We start from the raw sequence: 19770 nt of genomic DNA on the forward strand, positions 1-19770 counted from the left end.
TCATTGGTATAGAAAATTTGATGGAATCTACAAAGAAGCTATTAGAGATAGAAAGTTTAGCAAGGTTGTAGGAAACAAGATCAGTATACAAAAATTAACAATTTCTACATATTAGCAACATTCAGAAGCTGAAATTAAAAAACAAGCAGTACTATTTACAATAGTATCAAAGCAAAGACGTACTTAGAGATACATCTGATATTATAACTGCAAGACCTATGTACTAAAAACTACAAAACACTGTTGAGAGAAAATAATGGAGGCTTAAGTAGTGGAGAATTACACTGTTTATGGGTCAGAAACTCAATATTGTTAACACCTTCATTCTCTCCAAAATGATCTATAGATTCAATGCAATTCAGATGAAAATCTCAGTAGGCTGTTTGGTAGAAATTGATAAGCTGATTGTAAAATTCAGAAGGAAGTGCTAAGAACCTAGAATATTGTCAGAACAACTTTGAAAAACAACAGTGTTGGAGAACTAATATACTCGTACTACCTCATCTCAAGATTTATTATAGAACTACAGTAGTCAAGAAAGTATTGGGGGCCGGCCCAGTGTCTCAGGCGGTTGGAGCTCCGTGCTCCTAACACCGAAGGCTGCCGGTTCGATTCCCACATGGGTCAGTGGGCTCTCAACCACAAGGTTGCCAGTTCCATTTCTCGAGTCCCTCAAGGGATGGATGGCTCAGTTGGTTGGAACCACAAGGTTGCCGGTCCGACTCCAGCAAGGGATGGTGGGTTGTTCCCCCTGCAACTAGCAACGGCAACTGGACCTGGAGCTGAGCTGCGCCCTCCACAACTAAGACTGAAAGGACAACAACTTGAAGCTGAACAGCACCCTCCACAACTAAGATTGAAAGGACAACAACTTGACTTGGGGAAAAAAAAGTCCTGGAAGTACACACTGTTCCCCAATAAAAGTCCTGTTCCCCCTCCCCAACAACAACAACAACAAAAGTATTGAACTGGTATCAAGATAGATATGTAAATTAGAACAGAATAGAGAATCCAGAAATAGACCCACACATATATGGACAATTGATTTTTGACAAAAATGAGAAGGCAGTTCATTGAAGAAAGGATGGTCTTTTCCAATTGCTGGAACAATTAAATATCCATATGTAGAAACAAAACAAAAGAGCTTCAATCCATACGTTGCGGTATATGTAAAAATCAATACAAAATGGATGGTGGACCTAAATGTAAAACCTAAGGACATAAAATTTCTAGAAGAAAACATAGGTGAATAATCTTTGTGGCCTGAGTTAGGCAAAGATTTCTTGGATATGTCACCAAAAACAAGATCCATAAAAGAATAATTTGCACTTCATCAAAATTAAATACTTTTGTTGTTTGAGAGACACTATTAAGAGAATGAAAAGACAAGCCACAGACTAGGAAAAAAATATTTCAAATGACTTTTACTTAGAATATATAAATAACTCTCAAAACTCAATAATTAAGAAAACAGATAACCCAATATCAATGTGCAAAACATTTGGACAGACACTTCACCAAAGAAAATACATAGATGGAAAAAAGTGCATGAAGAAAAGCTCAACATCGTTAGTCCTTAGGGAAATACAAGTGTAAAGCACAATGAAATACTGCACACCTATTAGAATGATTGAAATTTGAAAATACCGACAATACCAAGTGTTTTGGAAGGATGTGGAGAAATGAGAACTGGTTAGAATGTAAAATTTTAGAACTGCTTTGGAAAAATTTGGTAGTTTCTTAAAAAGTTAAACATATACCTACAGTGCAATCCAGCTATTTCATACCTAGATATTTCTCCAAGAGTAATGAAAGCATGTGTCCATATAAAGACATGTATAGAAATGTTCATAGCAGCTTTATTTGTAATAGCCCAAAACTGGAAAAATCCCAAATGTCCATCAAAAGGTGAATACATAGATGATATATCTACACAGTGGCATATTACTTACCAATTAAAAATGAACGAACCATTGACATCCACAATAACATGGATGAATCATAAAAATTCTGAAGGAAAGAATCAGGTTTTAAAAAATGAATGCATAATTCGTTTATATAAAATTCTAAATAAAGCAAACTAATTTAGAGTGGCAGATCAGATGGTTTAGGGGGTGGTGAGGAAGGGCAGGAAAGAGATGACAAAGGGACACAGAAAACTTTTTGGGGTGATGGATCTGTTCACTGTCTTAATTGTGCAATGATTTCATGTGTATGTGTATGTCATGTGTTTACATGTCATGTGTATGTATACGTCATGTGTGTACATGCCATGTGTATGCATGTCGTGTGCATGTCGTGTATGTCATGTATATGTATGTCGTATATGTATATGCCATGTGTATGTATGTCATGTGTGTATGTCGTGTGTATGTCGTGTCGTGCATGCATGCCGTGTGTGTCGTGTATTTGTGTGCATGTCATGTGTCATGTGTATGTACATGCCATGTGTGTGCGCCATGTATGTCATGTATGTCATGTATGTATATGCCATGTGTATGGCATGTATATGTCATGTGTGTATATGCCGTGTGTATATGCCATGTGTATGTATGTCATGTGTGTATATGTCACGTGTGTGTGTCATGTGTATGTCAAAACTTAACTGGCATACTTAAATATGTGTCTTTATTGGACATCACTTATACCTCAGTAAAGCTAAAGAAAAAAAAGAAGACTACAGGCTCTGCTGTTAGAAAGCCTGCGTAAAAGGTGGTAATAACCAGAGAGTATCAGCTCTTAGGGTTGTTGTGAGGATGGTGGGTTTTAGTATATGTTCCAAGACTGGACCAGGGCCTGGCCGGAGCACTGCCCACCATTGGATGTGACTGTGTCTGTCTTCTCTTAGATCATAAACTCTTGGTGAGCAAGCCACCATGCCCTTGCCATCATTTTGTCTACTTTGAAACTTGGCATGGGTATTTATTTGTATAAATCCTTAACTGCATGACAGTACAAAAAAAAAATGTTTGGACAAATTTTAAATTGATAGTTAACTAACAGAGTTAGCATCCTTCAAACATGCAACCTGGGTGGTAAAAATTGAAAACAGAACTGAAGAATTTGGCATACACTGCTCTGGATTAATTTGTGAATTGTGGTATTTATATGTTCAGAATTATATGGGAAATATTTAAAATGTTACATTGTCTTAAAGGTGTAGTTTTATGTTTATTTACACACATATGACACACACAAATGTGTGTGTTTGTATGTGTATATCATACGTACTTCCTGGAAATTGTTTCCTTTGAGCACTCAAATGCAGCTATCACCCTTCTTTCTGTGACTTATTTTAGAATGCAGTGAAGTCCTTGGGAAAATCAGTTATGTCATCAGTGAGGAATGCCACCAAAATAGCTTCTCACTTAAGTTCCCATCCCTAGAGCTAAGCCACAGGAGGTTCCGATAAATTCAAATATTTAATAACTTGTATTTTTCTTTCTCCTTCCACACAGGCCCTCTGGTCCTGGAGGCAGCGTCACGTGGTGGATTCTTGGCAGTCAGCAGTCTGTGGAGCTTTTGCAGGTGCAAAGGATTATATGATACTGGGAAAGACCAAGAGGGGGAGAAAAATGTGAAAATATTAACTATGCAAAAACAACATTCTTTAGAAATTCCAGATTGTTTAGATGAAGAGAGTTCCACTAGTTGTTTGAGAAAAGAAAGTGTCTTAGAAAAAAAGAAACTGCTAAAAAGGTGTCTGCTTGAAAGACAACCAATTTGTTTTTGACAAATTTTTTGTTTTCTTTTTATCTTTATTAAAGCCTTCACTCAGGCCCTTGGATTATCTTAAAGATGATTTATAAAGTCCTCTGTGGGAAGAGACTTGTTGTGGGTGCAGGGCCGACTGAGCAGCTGTCTGCCGTGAGCTGTGCTTTGGGGGTTTAAGCGATTTCTGCAGCAGGCAGTGATTCACGGCTCGTGTGACATGTTTGACAGCACCGTAGATTAACTAGTGTCAGGAGAACAGAGGCTGCTCCCCAGCTTACTGGAGGCTAAATGGGTCTGTGTAGAAAGGATGGGGATCTAAACATCTGGGCATTTTCTAGACATTCAACCCAGAGCAAAGTGACAATATGCAATATTGTGTCATCCATCACTAAAGTCATAGGAATTTTCCAGGGAGGTTTCAATGAGAACTCAGATGCTTTACGGAATTTAATAAATGATAGGTTTAACAGTCTGAGAGAGAAATACATTTTATTGTTGCGAATCAAGGTGAGTTAGAATTACAGTGGAAATAAATCGAAGGGGAGGTATGCCAGAAACTTGTGAATTGCTAGTTTAGATGGGAAGCCAGTAAATCGATAGATATGTAGGTTTAGATGTTAACTTTATCAGAAAGGAATTATGTTCCAATTTGTTTAATGGTTGTTGGGTTGGGTATTTTGTTGCAGTGATTAGGAAACCAGAAAACATACATTTTGCAGGATTCTTTATTAATAATTGGACCCATTTGACTTGTAGAACTGATCATCAGAAATAAGAATCTTGCCTCTAGACACAAAACCTGCTCAGATTGATTATGACAGGTAATTGTTTCCACATGACACGGTCATTAGCTGTGTTAAATGAGTAGGTGGTCTCGATTCATTTTCCAGAGGTCAGGCATCTTTACCCCCTACCCCCTAAATGAAATGTGCATTCTTGTTGACTCCTTCCTGGGCCCTGGGGACATGTGGTCATCTTGGGTAAGGAAAGGCCACTTTTTAAAGTTAACAATACCAAAAAACTGCCATGTGTTCAAATAAGTATATATTCTCTGGTCCTACTCCTCAAAGATTTGCTTACAAATGCGTGGCTTCTATTAAGGAAATTTGCATCCATCACAATTCCTTTTTCTGAATAATGCTTTGTAATAGGCGTTAAGCACTTAGATTTGTCAGAAGCGGGGAAAGAAAGAAGCTTTTTATCAGACATCCACTGGATCACGGGCCCTGTCAGTAAGTGGCCCACTGAGGCGTGCCGCACACGGCGCGTGCTCCAGGGCCCGTGGAGAAGTTGGGATGTGAGCAGGGAAGGGCTTTGCCCTGAGTTACGCATCTCGTGCAGCTCAGCTGGTTGGCCTCACAGAGCGGTCACGTCTCAGTTCTGCCCCCAGCTAAGGAATGAGACTTGGGGGCTTTCTTGGGTACCAGCGCCTTCCCTGTAACTCAGAAGCAACCCCCTACTTTAAGGGCTCACAGTACAGTACTTCTGGGATAGGTGAGACAATGTATGTCACAGGACTATTACATTGGTAGAACTGAACAGATGTATGGAATTAGTACTATTTCAATAACAAAGGAATTATTACTCTTTCAAAAATGAAAAGCTGTTATCGTCACAGTAATTTCAATTGCATTGAAAGAATAATATTAATAAAGTTACTATACACAATCGTCTCTATGACAATCATGTTTTTTCAGCTGAGTTTCTGATAAGTGAAGGAGTTTGCCCAAGGTCTGCAAAAATCCATTGTCAGTAGATCCACATGTATTTAGCAAAAGATAAATACATTCCTTGTTTATGTCCCTCTTGGTTTGAAATTTTAGTTGGTACAAATGTTGATCCTCAGGAATTAGGCTACTACTTTAAAATCTTTCTGAAAGATAAACATTATTTGAAAATATTCCAGATTGTGGAAAAGTGATATTTTGCAACATTGTGGGTTACACACTGTAGAGAATAATGACCTGCCATTTGGGTGGCCCCTGGATCTGATGGTTACTCGCTGCTCTGTCAGACGCTAGCCTTGCATGGCCAGAAAGCAGTGGTAAAGCTGGCCCTTACGTCAGAAACCCGATTTCTCGTCCCTGCGTGCTTTTCCAGTTTCTAAACGGGTTCAGTCATCGTAGGTGAACACTCTCTGTGCCATCCTTGGCACTCTTCTGTGCCCATGCTTGTTTTATAAACTACTTGGTACAAACACCCAAAAATGGCCCTTGAGATCCGAGGTGTTGATGGCTTGTCCTGCTCAGAAATTTCTTTAGCTTCTGGTCAGGGGTTAAAGTAGGGGAAAAAGGACTTTGCCATTTTCCTCACTTCCAAGTTAACTTCTAAACACAAAACCACAATTCAGTCTAAGTAATTATGACATTTGCTATGAGAGTGATGATTGCTGTTCTAATGTTCTTCGATCTGTTTCTTGTAATAACACACGACTTTGCATTCTCTAAGAGAGGAGAGGGACAGATATGGACAGATCGGTAGATAGATAGATTTTCCTATGGAATTCTAGAATAGGGCAAAGGATTATCTGGGTACAAATGAGAAGGCCTAACAATCTTTAAAACACAAAACCACATTTGTTGTTGCTGAAGCCCTACCCGTCCGGACACTTGTTTAGAGATCGTGCAAAAGAGGTTCACGGAGGTGCTCTTCGTCCCAGGCCAGTCAGAGGAGGGAGACCTGAGAGACAGGGAATGGCAGTGTGGGACCGCCCACGGCTGTCCCCGCACAAGGGAGGTGACAGCTCCAGACCCGTAGTAGGAAGGTAGCCCTCTGTCTAAAGAATATAAAAAATCAGCATTTGCTTCCCAAGGACACGTACGACATCTAGTTTCCCCTGGATCTGGTCCTTGAAAGCAGTTAACCGAACATTCAGTAAAAGCCTAACTGCAGTGGAGCCCATAGAAAATTGTTTCATGTGATTTGAGCACTGAAGTAGTCCATAGTTGCTGTACGAAATAATTGTTTCTTGGCTAATAGCTCAGCATGTTCCCTGTATTTATCACCAGCAGTTTACAGTTCCCTTAAGTGCAATGTAGAAAAGAATGACATTTTAACTGAAAGGAGAGGTGCTCTGCCCCGGTCTCGTTATACCAGTTATTCTATTCCATGATCTTCACAGTGCTTCTTGCAGACTTTTAAAAAAACATCGTGAGGTCTGTGAATCAAAGCAATCTTTGATATTTGAAGATATTTAAATTGATTTATTAGTACCTTCCATAAAATACAGTTTCCATCATGGTAGTAAAATTAGGACCTGGTTGAAACATCTGTGTTTCTGTCTTTAACGTTTCTTCAGGTCACTTAAATGGAGCAAATCTCTAAGAGGACATGGGCAGGTGTCCACAGTAAAGGAACGGGGCACTTTCGCTAATAGCCAAACTAAGTTTGATTTGCAGATTGATTAGAAGGCAAGTACTTTTCAACATAGGTGACTCATAAAAGCTTGAGTGGTCAGACAGCCAACTTTTAAGTCTTTTTCAGTTGGTTTAGGACAGATTGTGAACATTTTCAAATAGGAAAAATGGTGTATTCTCTTCTGAGTTTTGATAGTTGGACAAATTTTAATGTCTTAACATATCACAGTGATTATGTAGGGAAAGAGCACTATTGGAGCCCAGCTACACGTGACTTTCTGTGTGTCCCTGGGCAGGTTGTCTATAAAGTGCAACAGTAATACCTATGCAAATGAGATACATCTAGTTTCCAATGAAACATCCAATGATACATCTAGTAACCAATGAAAGTACCAGCATAGTCTCAGTGTTCCAGACACAAACTAAGCACAAATATTAGCTTCGAGCTTCCCTTCCCCATCCCTTTTAGAGGACAAGTTGAAATCTTCAGTTTGTAAAAACTACAGACACTTGTCCAGGGCACTTAGTAAGCATTTTTGAGTACCTACTGTGTGCGCTGGGCTGGAGACATGAAGAAAAATCACACATAACCTCTACCCACCCAGAAAAGAGCTAATTACTTTGAGCATTAGTATGAGCCAGGCGCTCTCCTAGACATTTCTCACAGACTCATGTAATCCCAGTGTCGTGTTGCCATCTGCATTTTATAGATGAAACACTGAGGCCACAAAGACGCAGTGGCCAGGTGCTCAGGTTGTGGAGTCAGACAAAAAAGTTCGAGTCTCAGTGCGAAACCATGTAAAACCTCCTATGAGTTCTTTCAGCTCTCGGAGCTGCGGTTTCCCCACCCAGAGCATGAGGTAATAAGAACACCTGTCTCACGGGGGTCTTCACCTAGAGAATGAGTAGTTTACCTAAGGCCAGTCAACCAGTAGAGCAGGGAGGTAAGCCTTGGTCTTTCTGAACCTAAAGAAGCGTTCTTTCGGCCAGACCCTGCAGCCAGCAAGGGAAACAAAACCGAATATAAGATTTGGGGTGGGAGGCTTGGGATGGTACAGGTTCACTACCTTTGTTTCCTTTGTCCTTTTTCTTCCTTCCTTAACCCATAAACATATATATATATATATAATATATGTATGTACGTGTCTATATATACATATATATGTAATATGTATATAATATAATTATACATATTATATGTATGTTTATGGATGTGAAGCCTTCCTGGACCCTTTTCTATAATTAAAAGCATATTTACCACTTTAGTACAGACTACGTGGTTAAAAAATATTAAAAGAGTAGGATTTTGGGACTGGGTCCACAAATTTTTAAAATACTTGGAAGTTTAGCAAGTCAGGCAATGTTTGGATCTGGAGAAAACGTTTCACATATTCATAACACAAAAGTGGCTAAAACAAAAGAGACTAACATTCATGTTAGTTGATACTCTGTAGTCCTAAGGCGGGTATCATTTGTGGGTCACTAAAAATGGAACAAAGCAGCATAAATGGGTACATCTTTCAAAAAGTCAGTGTCATAATGTTACCAAATGGAGGAGGTTCAGTGTAATGATCTTATTTCAGCAACATAGTTAGAAAGATGTTTGGCAGAGCTCAAATGACCTTCTTGTCCACATGCCACGAAACTTGGATGGAGCGCAGAGCTATTTCTGGAGCATCCTTCGCACACGTGTGTTCTGTTCAGCCCGCTTCCAAAGCTGCCTGTTTCACCCTAGCTCATGGATGTGGAATCTTTAGAAAGCCCTTTTGGGTTTATTATTTCTACCTCCTTTGGGCCTCTTGAGGTTTAAAATACATTTTTGTATCATATTAAGTAAAATATTGGCGCCATATACAGTGGTTTCTGTTTAAAACAAAAAAGTCTTCTGATTCCTCTGTCCATAGATATGGATCCCTTTAAAATGCGTGGAGTTTTTAAAAATCAGTTTGGCAGTTACAGTCCTGCATGGGAGATGAGGTAGGAAGGAAGCCATAAGGAAGAATGCCTGTTAAATCAAGACCGACTCTAACAAGATGCAGAAAGGAGCTGAGAAATGTTGTTACTCTAACTGGCGTTGTTGTCAGCAGCCTGGAAATTTAGAACATTTTACTCTTTTCACGTTTTTACCTTGAGAGTCCAGCCATTTACACCAAAATCTCCCCGGTGACACACGTTTGTTTGCCCATTTTGCCTCTGAGCAGAACGATAAAAGCATTCTGGAGTTGTGATTAAAGTACGGGGGCCCCTAGAAGGCAGGGTAGCCCCGAGCCTCCTGCTGAGAGGAGGGGTCTGCCCGTGGGCACACACCCACGGTGGATACCCACTCAGGCTTGTTCACTGCTCCATGAGAGCAAGATATGTGTGGGGCCTTGTTTTTACCCGAGGAGGTAAAGCATTCTCTTGTTACCTCTTTTCTGTACAGTTCGAGGTCACTACAGAAGCAGTAGAGCGTGTGCGTCCTATTCTTGAATCAGTCAAGTGGACATAATGATAAAGTGATGTTGGCAGAGTTATGAGGAATTAGAAAATGAAAATTATGAAATACCATGGAATACAGTAAACAATACCTCGCTGTGTCTTGGGTATTTTTATACACACAGGTGGGTTTGCTGCTGCTGTCACCACGCCTCTGGATGTCGCGAAAACAAGAATCATGTTAGCAAAGGTAAGTGGGAAGAGGACGCAATGTAGACATGACAGACGCTTCTGTCTGTTAGCACCAGGGCTTATCTGCATAGAAAGGAAATAAAAATGGAGAACACTTCCCTGTCATACCAGCATGTGCTGCTTGCTGAACCACTAATGAGACGGACTTGGAACAAACAATATCCGTAGTTACCGCAGCGACCAGTGTCTGCAGCCTTTGACCTTTTCGTCCTCATTTCCAACGGCCTTATGTAAGCTAGGAGGGCTGCGAGGGCCCCTGCCTGCTCAGACCACGTTCACATCGTCTGTTTTTCCTGGTGACAAGGCCGAGGCTCGGAGAGGTCACTTGTTTTGTACCAGAGGCTCTGCCCTTAGATCACCTTAGGTTGTACTTGGTCTCAGCTGGGTGAATGAGGACAGTGTCAGAATTGTTAAAAGTGTTTTATTACAAAGAAAATTTGTTTTTAAAAAAGCTAGACCGAGACTTGGGAGAATTCCACACATAGAACATATCTGGAATACAAATTGGTAGCTGCAAAATAGTCCTGGGGATGGAAAGTACAGAATAGGGAATATGGTCCATAATATTGTAATAACTATGTGTGGTGCCAGGTGGGTACTAGACTTAATGATGTGAGCACTTTGTAAGTTCTATAAATGTCTAATCACTATGCTGTACACCTGAAACGAATATAATATTGTATGTCTACTGTAATTGCAAAATAAAACATTATTAAGAAATAAATTGAACATAGGACTCTTTATTAAATGTTTGTTAGCTGCTTAAGTTAGTTTCATAATTGTACTGTATATACTGATTATTCCCCGTTCTTCTCAGAACAATTAATACTGCTTTCAGTCTTTTTCCTATTCAGTAGTTGTACGTAAATTATCTGGGTGAGCTGTGCTCCTAGTTTGATAATGAAACACCTAGAAAAGCAGCTTTCCATGGGCCTGGGCCAAATCAGTGCTTGCCTGTGGGTTTGAATGTAAGGGCCTCTGATTCCCGGGAAACACCCCCGTCTGTTGGAAACTGTGTCCTAGATGAGGGTGGTAGGCAGCCGTGCGTCTGAGGAGATCTGAGGGCCACCTGTGCACGGGGAGTTTCGTAAGATAATGGCTTTCTCTTGTGTTTTCATGCAGGCTGGTTCCAGCACTGCCAGTGGGAACGTCCTCTCTGCCCTGCACGGGGTCTGGCGGACGCAGGGGCTGTCAGGGTAAGAGCCGTCGCAATGCTCCGCCGTCTTCCTCTGTCCACCAGCTCGTCCTCCTTGAGCCTGGCACGAGGCCAACACCTTTCCTTTCTTCTGCTTGTGTCCTGATTGGGGTCTCTACTTACACTGTACAAAACGTGTTTGATTTTGCTTGTGACATCACTGCGCAATCGAGTTGCTCGGTAGTCTCTCCAGGTGACTCCCAGCCTCGTCCGTCTGGATGGTAGATGACGTCCACGCAGGTGGCGCTTGCTGGCTTCCCAGCTGCAGCATTGAGAGGACAGGCAGGCTTCTGCTTCTATAAAGCAGGGATGCAAGCGAGCGGGGGTAACTTTGTTAGAAGAAAGCATTTGTGGTTTGGGGTACTTCTATTATTAGCGACAAATCACTTTCAGCATACCCTAGTGCGTGTCGCCACTTGAAACCCACTGCGCCATATATATTATCAGCTGAGCGCCTCAGAAGTCTAGCGTCAGATCCTAAAGCTCTCTTCAAAATGTTATTTCAACAGTGCTTTTACAACACAAACTTGTAAACCGGTCTGAATGTTGGGATCTGTACAGGTATGTGAAATTACGATTTTCTCTTTGGCATCATCTGCCAGCATTTTCCTGGGAGCCAAGGAGCAGCCTCATTTTGGGAGGGTCGGGAGTGAGCCCAGTGACGGGGTGTGAACAGCAGTGCTGCGAGCCTGTCTGTGGTGTATTTGACTGTAGTTTTTAGGCATTGGACCTAGTTGACAGGGGACCGAGAAGCATGTTGCTCAGGCCCTGGGTTAGGTTTTGCAGGAGAATAGCACCATCCTCTACTCAGAATTTCCAGCTGGACGTTTGAGCCATATGTTTGAGCTGAATGTGACAGCTCTGGTGATGGATGCCGGTTGCCTGAAGGACTTGAAGATTTTGAGACAAGAATAGGTTTTAACAGAAAGGAGGAACGGAGCATGGGAAGGGGGCTTCTGTGCTGTGGTCGACCATTTAGGGCTAATATATTGGGAGGAAATGGGGATCTGCTCACAGCTGACCACACTGACTCTGACACCAGCGCCACATTGAACAAAGAAAAGGCGTGAGAAGAAAAAGGTCTGAGGCAGCTTATTTAGTAGCAGGTGAATGTCGTAGTTTTCAAATAATCTTAGGCCACACAGAGCTATTGCGGGCAGTAGATCATAAAAGTCAAACTACCAAATTTCACTCTTATTCATTTCAGTATATTTCATATTAGATTCTCTGGCAATTCTTGGTCAGACCACTGCTCTTGACCTTAGCTCTGCGGACTTGGTGTCGGGCTGCAGCCCACCTGCCTGTCTTGAGAAAGTGGTGAGATGTGCGGGTGATGTGTGACACGACTCGCAAAACCGTGGCCTTGAAAGCTTGTAGAGAAGGAATTTCCTTGAGTGGATGATTGAAACTAAATCTTTGTCCCAGTTGTGATGTGTACTTGACACTATATAAGGAGGCAGTGCCAGAATTACAGGCAAAGGATGGGTGTCAGAGACGTGCCAAGGACTTATCTCTGTCAGCCCTGAAAAGGTAATTTGGAGTTTTGCCTGCATTCTGGAAGCTTCTTAAGTCTCAGGCTCTCCTAAGTACAGGCATACCTCGGAGATGTTGTGGGTTTGGTTCCAGACCTGCAATAAAGTGAGTTAATCATCTTTTTGCTGGTGGAGGGTCCTGCCTTCAATTTGTAAAAATGCCACATCTGGGGAGCGCAATAAAACGAGGTGTGCCTGTGTGCACAGTGTGGTTCTCAGCGGAGTATTCCAGGCAGCCAAGCTTGTCACCTACGAAGTGACAGCTTCCTAGTAAAGTGACACAAGACAACACATAATCTGACAAAAGAACTGTAACCAAAAGCAAGCAAAACACAACCCCTCTAGAAATGTGTGCAGATGTTCTGATGGCTAGTCCTGCAGGGGTCTCAGTCGGCTTCCTCTGCCCGGTTTCCACACACGGTCCCTTCTGGCACCTTCCATCACCCCGAGCAAACCTGTCCCCTTGACCAAATACTCCGGTTGCCCAGCAGGTACAGTCTCCACCCTGCAGCGTAATAGTGCTCACCTCAGGGTAAATTAAAGTGGCGACACTCGTCTGCCCATGTTGGTTCACAGAGGGGAGCGCCGTGTTCTGGCACTTGTTTGGGGCCTGTGCTCTAGGGCAAAATGGGAACTCCGAAATGCTCATCGGTCCAGTGGCGGAAAGCAGATGGGAAGCCTGTCATCCTGCATTGTGCCATCCTGCTTTTCTTCTGTGAATCAACTGGCTTCTTGTTTTTCTTGATTGTGTTAACTGCTGCTGCCATGTGTGCCCTCCTTGTGCCCGCTCTGTGCCAAACGCTTTACATTTGTTCTCTCGTTTGACCCGTGATCACCAGAACACAGCTCTGCTCTACTCAGGTCGTTGCCTCCGAGTTTGGTTGGGGCGCTCACTATACAAATCATTCTCCTTTAAGGCTGTAATTATGTTAATAGATTCAACTGTCATCTAGTGAAACCATAAACTACTTCCATCTGCCTTGAGCCAGGAGCAGCTGAGCTCATTAGAAGCAAAAGCTGAACCGAGACACTGGCTCGAGAACCGAGTGAGGTAGGAAAGGAGTGAGGGCGGGAGGATTCCGTGGACAGTGGGTCTCCCACAGCCCAGCTCCGCCGGCCTCCCCTCCAGCAGCCCCCCGCCCCCTCGTTTGTAGGGCAGGGGCAGGGGCTGAATCTGTTTCTCAGGCCAAAAGGACACAGTGGCCTCAAAGCAATAATTTATGAGTTTCCGTCCTCACCAACCACCTCATGCGAAAACAATTTGCATGATGCCGAGCCGAACAACTTGGTTTCTTACAAGTGTATTTTGGTCTTCTGTAGAATTTTCATGGTTATCTCCAGACAAGAAAAAAAGGTTCTAATTTTACTTGTAGTATTTTGTTTAATAATTTAAATTCTTAGGCAGCTAAAGTAAGAACCGCCTGGAACATCTCTAAAGTCCGTTTTCCTCAGAAGTACTAGGTGCTGCGTACGGACGGGAGCCAGGCTGCCCTGCCTCTAAGTCCTGCAGAGAGGACGTGGGCAGGGCCGCTGCGACCTAGGCAGCAGGGGTTTCCTTCCTGTCCGGTTCTCTGGCGGGCCACCGGGTAGCTTATCACAGAGGTTTGCCCCTTATCTTAGAAGATACACAAACTACTGTTGGCATAACCTGACCAGTTTCAGTTTTCTTCCCTACACCTGATCGTTGGACTAGTAAGTGTTTTTCATTAGAAAATCCACCAGCTCTGATTTTTTGTCATTTTGGTGTTCTGCTTACAAAAGTAATACTCTTGGTAAAGCTAACGTTCGGTTACTACAAAAATACAGGCAGGGGATGTTTCCTGTAATCCTACCCTCCAGAGAAGGCTGAGGACTCATCCCTACCTTGTTTGTCACATACGCAGCTTCTGGGGCTTGACGTCCTCAGAACCTTGTGCGTATTTCTGTGCTGGTACCTGTGGCCTCCCTCAGTCTTAGCGGCTGCGTAGTCTCCCCGTGTGGATGCTGCGCCGATTTATGTAACCAGAGGGGGTTCTTCGCAGTTTGTCCAGTTTTTTGTCAGCAATGCCACGAGGACCTCTGAACAAATACCTGTGCGTAGCTATGGGAGCGATTTTAAAGAATGAACCGGTTGACGGCCCCAGTAACATTGTTCTTTTACTTTGCATTTCCTTGGTTGTTCCCAAGTTGCACCTTGGCAGTGCCTGTCTGTGTAGTGCGTGGGCACAAAACCTGTGCAAGGTACTCCGTTCCCAGCTGCGGCCTGGCCGCTTTTCCTGCCCTTCGTCAGAGGGGAAAGAAAACAAGGATCCACGGAGATGCAGCTCCCTGTGGCATCGTATTTGTGGGTCTCTAAGGACAAATGCGACTGAGTCACCAGGAGGGGCGGCGGAGCTGTCCAAACCCCTTCTCACGCCCACAGACCTCCTTAGGTTTCCAGGGCGGCCGTGCCCTCCAGCCTGCCCGAGGGTTCAGCCCCTCGACTCCTTTATACAACAAGTCAGTGTCATCATCTCCAACAGACAAAAGGGGTCTGGAATTTCAAACAGGACTGTTGTGGGGACAGGGTCACTGTTTCCTAATTAATTATTTGACTTAATTGTCAGCCCTCACAAGTAAGCCGTTCGGTATGTAGCCACTTTAGCCAACGAACAGCTGGGCTCAGACTTCAACAAGTCTACTTGGGAGTGTAATTTAGTGCCATTCTAAAAGCCAAAAAAGAAAGCATTTTTAAATGTTCTGCGGGGTTTAATGAGCATGGTGTGTGGAATTGAACAGGCTGTGGGTGTTGGAATTTAACTTTTACACACAATTTATAAAAATCTCTACTTTTCCTTTTTTACCCCCTAGATTATTTGCAGGTGTCTTCCCTCGAATGGCAGCGATCAGTCTGGGAGGTTTCATCTTTCTTGGTGCTTATGACCAAACTCGCAGCTTGCTGTTGGAACTTGGCAGCGAGAGCCCGTGAATCAGACGGCCCCGCATCCACTTTTTTCAAGAAAGGGGACTGCTGTGAGAACTGCCTCCCTTCCGGGGAGCAGCTGTTCGGCCATCTGAACAACAGAACACAGCGCTCAAACCCAGTTCTGCTAAGATTACGACATGGAGAATGTGTCTTCCGTGCTACAGGCTGGCTGGAATGATGTTGGCAGCCTATTTGCCAGACAGTTAAGAGAAAATGATGTCCACAGCGGTTCTTTGAACCATTTTCTCAGAACCCTTAATAAATGAGTTTGGTAATGCTGAGTCCAGGCCCTCCAGAGCATTCATTTGATCTGCATGGGATCTTTTATTTCCTGCCACCTGACAGCAGCGTGGCGGAAGGCAGGGATGGTTATAATTTTCAAAGAATGGCTAGGCTGGAAAAAGGAAGGAGCCTTGGGAAAAAGTTGTATAAGTGGGTGGGTTTCTCCCCTGGGTTAATTACTGTTGTGTAAGCTTACAGTTTTGTTTAAAGAGAATGATCTACAGGTGCACAAAGACTATTTTTGCTGGTAACCAGGCTGTTCTGAATTACCCTCCGATTTAACCTATAAAAACACACACGTATCATTTTACAGGGACGTGTCCCGTGGCCCATGTGTATAAGAGAAAAAAGGCAGACTCAGCTCGTGACAAGGATCTGAACCCCAGGATCTCTCTTCTCCACATCAGCTCACAGGAGGGCTGGGGCCGGCTTTGCAAACAGTGTTGTTTCTTGGTTCCTAGTCAGTAAGGTTTATTGTCTGGAATTGCAAGCACAACCCTGGAAATAGAAGGGCTGAAATGGGAAGGTCACCATTTTAGAGCTTGACTCATAAGCTCCAGGTTTTAGAAAAATTCAGACTCTCGGGATTTTGGTGGTGTCATGTCTCCTCTGGAGCCACAGTATACGATTCCGCTTTCCCTACAGTTGTTTTTCTTTTTGAGCAAAAAGGTAATTAAAGGCAGAATGATTGCATTTGTTGGGGAATCTCTGGAATTAAACGGGATGAAACAATGCTGATTAATGTAGAAGAGTGACTCGAGCCACACACATAACATTTATAAATGAACCTTTATTAAAGACACTTCAATACCATTTGTTAGACACTTCAATATTTTACATGTTTTCAATGTACATTGTACCAAAATTTCTATAAATAAATAACTTTGTACATAAAAGTAATACTTCCTCTTTCACATTGCCTCTCAGAAGCAGCAAATTCACATATGTTGTGGAAGTAACATTAATCAGTTAGCTGTTGAGAACAAAATTCTAAATGTGCTTACCTTTTGAAACAGTGATGACATTTGACAGTAAAATTTAACATAGGTAACCATTTTGTCAATATCTACCTTCAGCTTTGGGCTATAGGACCTCGCTGTCTTGAGCGTTTAAGGACCTTGTTAGTTTCAATGTAATTTTTCCTGAAATCTACATTGGCACTCACAAGATGGTCAGCTACAGGTCTCCAAAGTGCAAATATACCCAGAGCCCCGGGCAAGGGCTAACCAACCCTTCTGCCGTCCGAGCCTGTGTCTGTGTGCGAGGGAAGGACATGGACAGGCCTGCTCCGGATCCTCAGTAGAGATACACTAGCCCTGAACGTGAGGACTCGGCCCTTCTCCTCCCCTAAGACCAATGTAATGTTAAGTATATTGGCAGAACTAAAACATCACTATTGAAAAATCCACAGGTACCAACAGCAGCAGCCTCTATCTTATTAAAAAGCCTCAAATGACAATCGAGGGATGCTGACAAGACCACATTTGCTTTTGTCATAGAAGGAAGAAAGGCAGTGCTTAATTGTTCGGACCAAATGCTTGTGGTGGATTATAAACAACCCTCATCGTGCTCGGTAAGGACAGAACTGAAACCTTCGCGAAGTCACTCGCTGCAGAGGTACGTGCGCGGCACCTCAGTCCCACGGGAGGTCTGCGGCAGGAGCATCCCCACGGGGCAACACTGACGTGAAGCCACTTACAACGCATACAAAGTCTCTGCCTGTAAAGCACCCCCGGGGTCTGTCCTATGAAGTGCAGTACAAGTCCAAGGTCTTTCCAGCCTTCCTCCCCACCACACCTCCTGGGAACAAATGTGGTTTGTCCTTGTTTAAATTCCATTCATGCATTAAGGCACCAGAACTATCCCCCCTTCCAAAATTAAACAGCAACCTGATATGAAAAATAATATTGTCAAAATTGTACAATTGTTTTCTGTTCACCATGCACTAGAGATTAAAATATCCTCTGTAAAAGATATATAATATATATGAAATCTCTGAAAACTCTTATATACAACGGTATCAAACACTTTTCTGCCTTTTGTACACAATAGCCTCTTGCATCTCTGCGCTTCAGCTGCAAGTTCTTTAAACTACGGGTACTCCACATGGAAGTTACAACTGTACAAATCAGTGACGCTTGAAGCAAGCTGCCTCTCCTACCTCTCTTTCCTGTAGGGATTGACACAACAAGAGCTGAGGTAGACAAAGCTAGACGTGCGGTGCAAACAGCAGTGGCACACTCCGTTTCCCGGGGAGCTGTCCTGTCAGTGGTGTGGACTCAGGACGGCAGTCACATGCTTTGGGGAGGTGTCCATTGGAAAGAAGCAAGTGCTGGCCCTCACTGGGGACGTCAGGAAAGCCCGAGGAGGCCGGTGTGAGCTCAGGGTTGCCTGCAGTTACCGCAGAGGAAGGCTGGAGGTCTCTGGAGTCTGGCTCACACAACCTTGCTAACGTCCAAGAAGCAGCCCCTACGAGAAAGAAGAGGGCACGTCAGACCCTCTCGCCTGGCTGTCTACGTGCTCCCTGCAGCTGCTGGGGGCTCCTGGGAGGACAGGAAACATTTACCTTTAGCATCGTGAGGGGCGGCCGGCTTTTTCTTCGAGCATGCCGGCATTCTGTCATGGTTGCTGGGGTAGAGGGACTGCACGCGGTCAGTGTGAGCACCATCTGCAGTCCCACTGTGCAGAGGCCGGGGGGAATGTTCTCGGTTCCCCTGACTGGGGTCCTGGCTGCTTGGTGGGCCTGGCTGTGCACTGTCCCTGGACACGGGCTGGGGACAGAAGGCTTGCTCCTCGGAGTAACTGTCCATCTCAGTGTTGCCATCACTGCACTCAGCTGGGCCGCTGTGCTCTGCAGGACACAGATGGACGGATCAGAGCCATTGCCGCTGAGGTGTCCACCCCACACAAGGAGCAGGCGGCTTCACCCCACTTACATAAGCTCCACCAGACCCCCCCCCTCCCCCCGGCCCCTGTATATTCACAGGAAAAGGACTGGGCAAACAAACACCAAGCCATTCATGAAGAACAGGGTCTTCCATGTTTAACCATTTCAGGTGAATTTCTTCATTAGACAATGCAGTCATACTACTTTGATCACAGAAAAAAAAAATCCCATTTGAATGAGATACCAGGCAGTGTCAAGTCTCTGAACCATCAGAAATGCAGCCTCCAAAGAGCCATGGTGAAAGGTACTTGTGTTTGGGACTCGCCTTTTTATTTAATTTGCTTATAAATCTGGAAAGTTCATGCTCAGGTTCACCGCACCATAGGTTTAAGAGACAGCCTACTCTGGAACTAGAAGAGCCCGCCACACACAGCTTCCTGTTTAGATACTGAATACCAAATTCCGAGATAGTCTTAGACCAATAATACGTCTCCCCCTTTCATTAATGAGGTCAACCCAAGTTCTGACTTCAAGAACAAAATTCCTGATGCAGCGCCTCATACCCATCTTCTGTGGCCCAGGTATCCCGTCGGCTCTCTCCAGCCCTTTCCACGGCTCCTTATTATACCCCACACAGGGCTTGGGTGGCCTGCACGTGATGCCGTGAGCGTCCGCCTCTGGAAAGGGGCTGGCGTCTCTCGGACAGACACCTGCAGTAGAGCACCGCCTGTTACAAACGCTGGGCTTAGCGTGCCACAGTACGCCTAACGAAAGAATGGGCAAAGCTGCTGGAACAGTCATTTTGAAAATGTTCCTTAGAGGGTAGATCACAGGTCCAGCAAAGAACACTTTTCTGCCAGCCTTCCCAGCAGGCAGGCCTTTCGGCGATCAGATCCGGGTGACTGAGTTCTGGGGAAGACACACCTGCCCTGCCCTGGGCTCAGTCCCCCACTGGAGGAGCTCAGCCCGGGAGCGCTTCCTAGCACGAGAGGAGCTAAGACTCGAGTAAGAGAAGCTAAGCCCGATCGAGTGACTCCCTGGGGGATGGGTTTTTAAACCTTGCCCAGCTGGCACAGGCCAAGTCCCAAAATCCCAATAGAAAGCTTGAGTCACCCAGCCTTCTAGTTCAGATGTGCTCGAAGGAATGCTCTGAACCTGCCCCGGGGAGGGTTGGGGGCCGCTCCGGCTCGTGG

The 19770-nt window shown here is 44.1% G+C and overlaps 2 protein-coding genes across 6 annotated transcripts in view; one reads left to right on the forward strand and one right to left on the reverse strand.

Annotated features, from left to right (window-relative positions):
- SLC25A26 (solute carrier family 25 member 26) overlaps positions 1-17517 on the forward strand; it is a 148241-nt gene extending 130724 nt beyond the window's left edge. For 3 of the 4 annotated variants that reach the window (XM_033131664.1, XM_033131665.1, XM_033131668.1), the window contains 4 exons: positions 3459-3528; positions 9671-9735; positions 10860-10933; positions 15294-17517. In XM_033131664.1, coding sequence (XP_032987555.1) covers positions 3459-3528; positions 9671-9735; positions 10860-10933; positions 15294-15411 — 327 coding nt within the window. In that variant the 3' untranslated portion in view covers positions 15412-17517. The remainder of the gene's footprint in view (positions 1-3458; positions 3529-9670; positions 9736-10859; positions 10934-15293) is intronic. The other variant, XM_033131667.1, reaches the window with a different exon arrangement.
- Positions 17518-17665: 148 nt separating this feature from the next.
- LRIG1 (leucine rich repeats and immunoglobulin like domains 1) overlaps positions 17666-19770 on the reverse strand; it is a 110922-nt gene continuing 108817 nt past the window's right edge. Inside the window, exons 17-19 of one of the 2 annotated variants that reach the window (XM_033131662.1) lie at positions 19141-19287; positions 18257-18541; positions 17666-18159 (exon numbers count right to left, since the gene is read on the reverse strand). In XM_033131662.1, coding sequence (XP_032987553.1) covers positions 17900-18159; positions 18257-18541; positions 19141-19287 — 692 coding nt within the window. In that variant the 3' untranslated portion in view covers positions 17666-17899. The remainder of the gene's footprint in view (positions 18160-18256; positions 18542-19140; positions 19288-19770) is intronic. The other variant, XM_033131663.1, reaches the window with a different exon arrangement.

The sequence above is a fragment of the Rhinolophus ferrumequinum genome, chromosome 17 (genome assembly GCF_004115265.2).
Source record: "Rhinolophus ferrumequinum isolate MPI-CBG mRhiFer1 chromosome 17, mRhiFer1_v1.p, whole genome shotgun sequence".
In the NCBI taxonomy this organism is placed as follows: domain Eukaryota; kingdom Metazoa; phylum Chordata; class Mammalia; order Chiroptera; family Rhinolophidae; genus Rhinolophus; species Rhinolophus ferrumequinum.